The sequence below is a fragment of the Orycteropus afer genome, unplaced genomic scaffold (genome assembly GCF_000298275.1).
Source record: "Orycteropus afer afer isolate SDZICR_OR568_19922 unplaced genomic scaffold, OryAfe1.0 scaffold00031, whole genome shotgun sequence".
NCBI lineage: Eukaryota > Metazoa > Chordata > Mammalia > Tubulidentata > Orycteropodidae > Orycteropus > Orycteropus afer.
The window spans coordinates 6,049,271-6,058,395 of NW_006921618.1; the positions used below are offsets into that span (position 1 = coordinate 6,049,271).

Below are 9,125 nucleotides of genomic sequence, written 5' to 3' on the forward strand. Positions count from 1 at the left end.
TAAATATTTTATTGGAAAAACTAGAAATGTTAGTAGTTCTGTGTGTGCTTCCTCCTTTACCTTACTTTTAGTTTATTTTACTTGTCCATGATATCAAAAGATCTGGCAACCAGTGGTTTAGTCAATATTCAAGATTTCTTTTCATTAGTAAAAACCCCAGCATAAACATCAAACAAAAGTACTATAAGATCCTGGAAAGGTAAGGAGAGTATTTTATTATCTGTATTCCACTAACACAATGTCTTACAATTGCAAGTCTTCCAAAAAACATTCAAAGCCTTGAATTTTCCACAGAAACAATGGTAAACATTGTGGTTAAATTTCCAGGTTGGCACAGAAAAATTCTTTTTCTGACAGTATACGCAAAATAATATTAACATCAATATTCAACCACAAAGCTAAACATGGTATTACCTCTTCAGGAAAACAAAATCAAGTTCAACTTGGGATGTCAAAAAGGTTCTTACCTCCACATACCGTAAGAACAATGATTCCCTGAGCTCTTATTACCTAAATTAGATGCCAAAACCCCATAGAAACTCAGGAACATAGTTGGAAAGATGATGATAGGGGAAAGAGGTAAAGGTGTGGTAGACTAAAAAGAAAGAAGAGTATACTGGTTTGAAGCAATGAGGAACAGGACCTTCTACTACTACACTCTCAATCTTTTCTTTCTTAACACCATACTTACCATTAACTATACCCATTTGCCCTGAATCATGTATTTTCCATCTTGGTTTCACCTGGAAATAACTTTGTATTTTGCTGGTAGAGAAATAATAACAGGCATCAAAATATTTAAGAAAAATTGATGGAAGAAAAACTAAAAAGCTTTCACTGAGCAAATGCTGTTCATTAGTCCTTTTTCTTCCAAACTATGGAAAGACTACCATAATTATATTTTACAACCAGAATCTCATGCTTTTGTTTACAGAACTTCAGTGTAGGTAAGAGTATTCTTTAAGAATTACTGTTTGAGGGTAAAACAGACTGGGAATAAAATGGCATGTGCTGGAAAGGTAAAGATGTAGCACTAAAAACTGGGGGCAAAAGACATCAAACTCAACCAGCCTTACTGGTCTGACAGAAACTGGTGAAACTCCTGAGACTATGGGCCCTAGTTACTCTTTGGGCCAGGAATTTAACTCATTTCCGTGGCTTCCAACCAAACAACAGACAGGCATATAAGGTGAACATTTACACCAGGTAGGTATACTCTTTAGAACAATCAACCATGGGAGATCAGAAGAGCAGTATTTGCACAGGGAGACAGCTCAGAGGGCAGGAACGCATAGAGAGTAGGACAAAGGGAAAAGGAAATCACAGGGAGGCAGTGGGAAGAGAGCTATTACATTATGGGGACTGTGTTCAATGTCATGAAACAAAATGTGTATGAACTGTTGTATGGAAAATCAATTTGCTCTGTAAACTTTCACCCAAATCACAATTAAAAAAAAAAAAAAAGAGTGTAAGAACAAAATTCACCATTGGTGTTACATAGTTAGCAAGGACTATTACTGGGTATAAATCTGTTCTGTGACATTCAGGTGTAAGCACCTAATTTTCCAAATAAAATTAAACGTGGTTTGGATACCCTACCTGCTTACTGGTGGAATGTTTAACAGTATCATTACTGATTCACCCTGCTACCCCTCTGAGATGTACAACAATCTTAGTAGGAGAGAGAGAGAGAGGGGAAAAAAAAAAAAGGACCATAAACTCATAAACTCCAGCAGTATGGCAAGAAGGAGCATGACACTGAATTCATTCCTTGTTAGTTCTGCCAGAAGAGGGACGCTGCACTGAACACAAACCATGATTATCATTTCCACAACCACTTCTGATCTAAACCTATAAGGCTAGGAGAGGTGTAGAAGGAAACGCAAGTCCCAGGATCAGGGTGAAAGTGAAGAAGTAGAAGTAGAAAGTTAAAAGAAGTGAGGAGTTTCAAGAAGGAATAGGAAAGGGAATGCTTACAGCTTGGAGATCATTAAGATCATATATGGTGGGAACTGTTGGATTAGAACTTTCAATTCTGATAAAAGCATATTATAGTAACAAATTTTGACTAAAATATCTCCCCAAATAATGAGAATAATCTAAACTCCCACCATAGAGGAGTGGATAAGTAAATAATGATTCATTCCTAGAATGGAATGCTAGGTAGCTCTTAAAAGAAATGAAGACAATTCTATAGTAATAAAATGAAAAGATGACTGTGAATATACTGAGATAAAAAAAAAAAAAAAACCACAGAAATTTTTATAACATCATGAGTTATATGTGTCCACCTGTGTTAAAGACTTGCTTAAATGTAAATGCAAATAACGTCTGACAGGGAATGTATTAAACAAATGGTTGTTATTTCTTTAGGGAACAGAGAAGAAGAGAGAAAGGTGCGACTTCCCTTTATACATTCTACATCACAGAATGCAGAAGGACATCAGACGAGGTAGGGAGTCAGCAGAAAAGAGGAAGACCCTCACCAGATGGACTGCCATAGCAGCCTCAACAATAGGTGACGGCAGGGGCAGGGGGCGGGGGCAGGGGGCAGGGCCGGGCGCTGCTCTGTTCCACCGCACATAGGTTTGCTATGAGCCAGAACCAACTCAATGGCACCTAACAACAACATATTAACTGAATTTTTAAATCATTAATCATTGGTTAATTTTAATGGAATAAACTATTTTAAAATAATTTTTCTAATCTTAGTTTCCTTAAGGAAATAGTGTTTTAATCTAGTGCTTAACTGCTCATCTGATGACTACTGGACTCTGCACAAAAATTTCCTAGGGAAGAAAGAATATCTATAAAAAGGAACAGGTATCAATAAAACCTGAGATACAACTGTATCTCAACATACTGTTTTTGCATCAAAATAAACAACTATGATCTATATATAATAGAAATAAACAGAACCAAAATGTTATAATAACGTATCCAAATCTGCAAATTATTTCATCTTCTAGCAGGTCTCTGGGGTGGTGCAAAAGGATAACATGCGCAGCTGCTAACCAAAGGGCTGGAGGGTCCAGTCTACTGGGAGGCACCTTGGAAGAAAAGATTGATGATCTAACTTCAGCAAAATCAGCCATTGCTAAGGGTAAACAGATGTGTAGACAAGGTGAATGATCAGGTATGTCTAGGCAAAAGGGAATCTACTTCAGTAGTGACACAGACTCAGAAACCCAAGGAGGGGTCGCTATGAGTCTAATCCGAAGGCAGTGAGTTTGGTTTAGTTTGTTTTATATATAACGTTGGTAGACGACATTTCTACATACAAATTTGTATGTGCTGTAAGAATGTCCATATAACTAGAACAAACAGGGAAAAGTTATGATAACTTCTTAGCCACAGTCAACCTCCCTGATGGAGTGAGTTGTTGGACCTCTGGGCTTGGGACCATGGTCGTAGGTGACATCAAGCTCAACTGGGATAACACACTACACAAAAACACTATTCTGCATCCTACTTTGGTGAGTAGCAACGGGATCTCAAAAGCTTACAAGAGGACATCTAGATGCAACAATGGGTGTCTCTCTGACCCAAGCAAAGAAGAATGAAGAAAACCAAAGATTCATGGAAACAACTCATCCAAGGGACTAATGGGCCATGCAAACCTCAGACTATATGACCATGAGACCAGAAGAACTAGATGGTGCCTGGCTACCACTGTCAATCGCTTGGAAAGGGATCAGTGCAAAAGACAGAGTGGGAGAAAATAGAGGGATAGAGGGGAGAACAATGTGGAACAAAACTCAAAATCATAAAAAAGACCAGGCTTACTGATCTGAAAAAGCCCAGTGAAACTCCCAAGACTATTTACCCATCAGGCTTGGAATTGAACTCACTCCCATGGCTTCCAACCCAAACAACAGACAGGCATACAGGGTGAACATTTACAGCAGGCAGATACACTCCTTAGAATGATCAAGCATGGGTGAACAGAAGGGTGGTATTTGCACAGGAAGATAGCTCAAAGGGACATGAATGCATAGGAAAGAGGTAACTACAGAGAGGAAGTGGGAAGAGAACTGTTACATTGTGGGGGATGCAGTCAATGTCATGAAACAAAATGTGTATGAAATGCTGTACAGAAAATGAATTTTCTCTATAGACTTTCACCTAAATCACAATAAAAATTTAAAATAATTTTTAAAAATCTACCATTGAAAACCCTATGTAGCAGAGTTCTACTCTGACACACATGGGGAGATCATCAGCTGACTGACATCAAGCGGACAGCAACTGGTTGGTATCCTCATCTATATTGTTCTAGATATACCATAGCAGTAGTATTAATAGCAAGAGAGGGCAGGCACAGATTTATTGTAAGAATTTAAATAATGAAAGTTTTGAGTAAAATTATGTAAATGATATAATCTGCAAATATACAGCAAACTAAATTTCAGTGAGATACTTTTAAAAATGATTTTGTGAATTAAAAGATACAACTGCATTCACTATGTAACTTGAAAGTGAGAAATATTCATAAGGTTAGCATGTTTATTCTGATTGAAATCATCTCATTTTGTAGTTCTACCACCATTCACTAAGTTATAAGTAATATTATCAGTCAATTTCACACAAATAATTTTAATTGGATTTAAGTTTTCAGAATAAGCACTGATGTTAAGATATTGTAATTGCATTCACACTGTGGATTAAAGCTAAGTTCAAAGGGTACTCAATAAACTAGCAATGTTCTATATCAAGAGCTGGATGATAAATATACATTATTTTACTTTAAAATTCACAAATATGTAATACATTTTGCTCTAAAAATATCAACTATTCCATAGTAAAAATATAACTTAATAAAGTTGAGTTAAAGAAACACATTTTGAAATATTTAATTAGGCTATAAAGTATTATTCTGAAATGGCAGTTTCACAAGGCAATATTGACCAAACTTTTTTTTTTCCCCTTTAAATCACATTTTATTGTCGTTTTGGTGTAAGTTACACAGCAAATTAAATTCCCATGTGACAATTTCTACACAAACTGTCCGGCATCATTAGCTACATTCCCCACACTGCTCAGTATCCGCTACTGTGTCCTGGCCGCCCGTTTCTAGCGCTCTGCTTTCCCTGCCCCCTTTCTTCTCATCTGTGTTTTAGAGCAGATTCTTGGCCTTTTGGTGGCCACGGTGATAGATTCCAAAGCTTTCCTCTTCTCTCAAAGAAGTGGGAGCTCTGATAGTATAGTGCCTAAGGTACTTGACTGCTAATCAGGAGGCTGGTGGTTCAAACCCACCAGCCACTCCTCGGAAGGAAGATGGGGCAATCTACGTCCATAGTGATTCTGCCTCGGAAACCAAGGAGGGGTCATTATGAGTAGGGTCTGACTCGAGGGCACATAACAATAACAAAAGAAGTAAAACCAGCTAACACTTGGTTGTTTTGCCTATTTCATCTCAAAACAGAAGAAAAACTTTCTTGGGTTATTTTAATACCAATCATATTTCTGCTGTAAAGATTCTGAACAAAGTGAGTAAATTCTAATGATAGGAAATTTTAGTACATCTTTGCTGGTAGTGGAAGAGATCAATGCTTACTAAATCTTGTTTATTTTCTCTAGTATTCACTGATTTTATCCCTTATATAATTCACTTTCCATGGAATAAAACAAAACATGTGGTAGAATTTTTTGAATAAAATAAATAATTTTCATTACTCCTTAGTTCAGTACTGGCTCACATACGATATACAAGCTTGGCGTTTATTTCTCTACATTAACAACAGTTTTAATTTTTTAAAGCATTCATTTTAATTAGTCCTGAAAAACTTTTCATGATACAGATCTTATCAAAATTTTGCAAATAAGGAATCACAGGTTCGTTCAGTTATTTTCAGTCACTAAACGTATATTTCTGCCAATTACAATTTTGGTTGCTGGAGATACAGCAGCAAACAAAACAATAAAAATCCCTGCCTTCATGGTTATCATTATTCCAGGGAGAAAATTAAGAAAAAAATCTCTACAATGTTTATCTGTTATCATCCAAGTCAGTTCCTCCTCATGATGAGGCCATGTGAGTCAGAGGAGAACTGAGCACCACAGGATTCTCAAGGCTATGAACTTTTACAAGCAGACCATCAGGCCTTTCTTCTAAGGCAACTTTGGGTAGCTTAGAACCACCAACCTTACAGTCAAAAGTTGAACACTTAACCATTTGTGCCACCCAGGGACTCCTCTAAGATGTTGGGTGCCGAACAATGGTTAGAGAAAAAGAAATCATGAAAGGGAGATAATCTAAATTTATACTGTTAGCAAAAAATCTAGGCAATGCTGAGTTCATAGCAGATCTCAGAACTCCGAGCCATGAACTCATTTCTAGCAGAATGGCAGCTACTTCTGAAGATATCATTACCTAAAAATATTTCTATAATACTATTTTCTGGTAAGACACACTCTAAAAATCAGGTTTTAGGGCAGAACTATTTGCAACATTAAAAAAAAATTCTTTATACCAATAAACATATTTCCCAAACTGACCCACTGAACAACAAAATGAAATAAACACAACAGTCTAGCAGAAATGGCTTGATTTTTATACTTACCGTAAGCATTGGGGAAGTCCCCAGGGCCTGGTCCAGGATAAAAAGGACCTGGCCCTGGGGGCTGGACTGGATACTGTTGTGGGGGCCCAACATAAGGAGGGCCACTATGACGGTACTAGAAAAGAAAAAGTACGGAAATTTAATAAGTAATATGAATATGGCTTAGCACATACAATGTAGCTTATTTATTTATAAAGAGTGTGTGTGTGTGTACATGTGCATGTGAATTTTTAAGACAATCATTTTAATAAGGTGAAGGCACTTGGTTAATTAAATGCATTCAAAATGCTTCTTGCTATTAAAATGAAATAAGGATGAAAAGAAAGAAGTGCCTTACATAAAGCCATATAGCAAATCAGTGCGCAATCAGACAGCAGCTCACTGTAAGATGATACCAGAATGGCTGCTTTCAATGACATTAAAGGACATCACAAGAAAAGCATAATTAATAAGTTCACCTTAGAGTAGATGGTTGTGTAGGAGGGGCGGGGAAAGGCTAGGAGATAAAAACAATTTCTCTATCATCTAGGAAAATAAGTAAAGAGATGTAAAAATATCTCCTTATATTATTATGAAAAACAATAAAATAGTTAGACTTAGAATCAACAAAGAAGTTTATACATAACCAAAACCCACTGCCATCATCCACTCTCCTTGCTCCCTCTGACAAGAATATGGTTGATTCCCACTCTACTGACCACACGTGCTTGAGAGATACTTTACCTGCGGTATACAGTACTGAGGACCCTGGGGCACCGGGTATGGCATGGGCAGATGGTTAACCATCATGATGTGCTGATTGGCCTGATATACTGCGGCAGGTGTCTGCGCACCAGGACGAATGGAAGGACTGCTGTTCGGGATGGTGGCTCTAGGAGGCTGTATTTGAGGCCTCTGGAAAAACTGGGAAGGGAGAAAAAGTATTTACAGTTTTCCACAAATGGGAATACATAAATTTTTACACCTGAGTTTTACCCTTTTTTCCACCAGTAAAAATCTGATCAACTTTAATTAGAAACACAACATAACTGAAAAGACTAGGCTCTTGAAAAATTTGATCAGGTCAAGTTTGATCAGTACTATCAGACATGTGAAAAGAGTAGGGCAATATCAACTGTTTGATAATGAAGTGTCAGTTATTTTAAATAAAAATCCTGTACCATAATTAATTATTAATTTTAATATGTTGTTGTTGTTGTTATGTGCCATCGAGTCAAACCCGACTCATAGCGACCCCTCCTTGGGTTTCCGAGGCAGTATCACTACGGAAGTAGGATTGCCCAACCTTCCTTCCGAGGAGTGGCTGGTGGGTTTGAACCGCCAGCCGTCTGGTTAGCAGGCAAGTGTCTTAGCCACTATGCTACCAGAGCTCCCAATTTTAATATATATGACAAAATATAACAAAAAGGGTAGGCTAGTGTCTTTCTCAAACCTGTCATGTATAAAAGCATCGACTTTTTCAAGAAGAATAGATGGTTCATTATCAACTTTCTAAAAATTAAAAGTAGTCTCCTGGAAAACTCACTGCTCAAGTCATGTGTAAAATACTTACAAGGACAGAAACCTTTCTAGACATAAAAGTTTTCACTGCAGTCCATCAGGTCAAGATAAACTAAAACAATCTCTAGGTTTTACATGCTGAGTTTCACATGCCTTCCTTTTCAAAAAGAGGGGAATTCCTTATTAAACAGAACCCAATTTTGCTTTCTACAACAGTTTGCAATGAAAGTAGAGAATCTAGACAGGCCAAGGAATGGTCTGGAATGAGCAGAGTTCAAATCTCAAATGGCCTAAGTGGCAGGCAGCCAGGATCTGTGATTACCCATGATTCTTACTGCAGGCTTTAACGTTTAATATACCAAAAGTGAACTTCCAATGTGTATGTATCCATTCAGCAGCAAATAATAAATCTCATTGTAATAATTCTAAAGGGGATAGAGTAATAACGAGGCCATGCAGAACCAGTAGTTTGTTACCTGAATGGGTCTGAATCCTCCCTTCAATTATGAAGCAAGAAAGCAGCAGGAAAACAGAAAGAAAGCCAATGGAACAGCTTATAGATCAGTAGGAAGGAGTAGGACATAGCATGCAACTCATAAAAATATCTATTAAGTAACAATAGGAAAGAAGCTAGAAAAGTCTAGAAAATCAGAATGACAATCCTCCACTTGAGAATTCAAGGATATGTAGAATCAAAGGATCAAATCACATTAAAAAATAAATAAATCTAACAGCATTTTCTAATAGTAGCCACAAATTATAACAGCTGAAAAGGAAATATCTACTTGGTGGCTGAGACTATTAATTCTCCTATTCTTGGCTTTCATGGACACTGTGCATTATGCAATTTGACATTAGTTGTTTAGCTTCTCTATCACTCTCCATCTTGAATAAAGAGTTAACAGAAGTGTCATTTGGTACAGTGAAGTTTGCCAGAGGGCTGAGAAGTAACTAAAAGTTCTCAAAATATATCAGACTCATCACGACACAACTTTCTCTTTTCTTTCAACTAACCAAGCCTGTAAGAGGTCACTTATCTCTAAAGTTGTTGTTGTTATTTGC

At 37.1% G+C, this 9,125-nt stretch overlaps 1 protein-coding gene across 1 annotated transcript in view; it reads right to left on the reverse strand.

The window, feature by feature from the left end:
• Nucleotides 1-9,125, reverse strand: part of EIF4G3 (eukaryotic translation initiation factor 4 gamma 3) — a 425,124-nt gene that overhangs the window by 216,584 nt on the left and 199,415 nt on the right. Inside the window, exons 4-6 of the mRNA XM_007935664.2 lie at nucleotides 8,540-8,560; nucleotides 7,287-7,466; nucleotides 6,564-6,678 (exon numbers count right to left, since the gene is read on the reverse strand). Of these exons, the coding sequence (XP_007933855.1) occupies nucleotides 6,564-6,678; nucleotides 7,287-7,466; nucleotides 8,540-8,560 (316 nt within the window). The remainder of the gene's footprint in view (nucleotides 1-6,563; nucleotides 6,679-7,286; nucleotides 7,467-8,539; nucleotides 8,561-9,125) is intronic.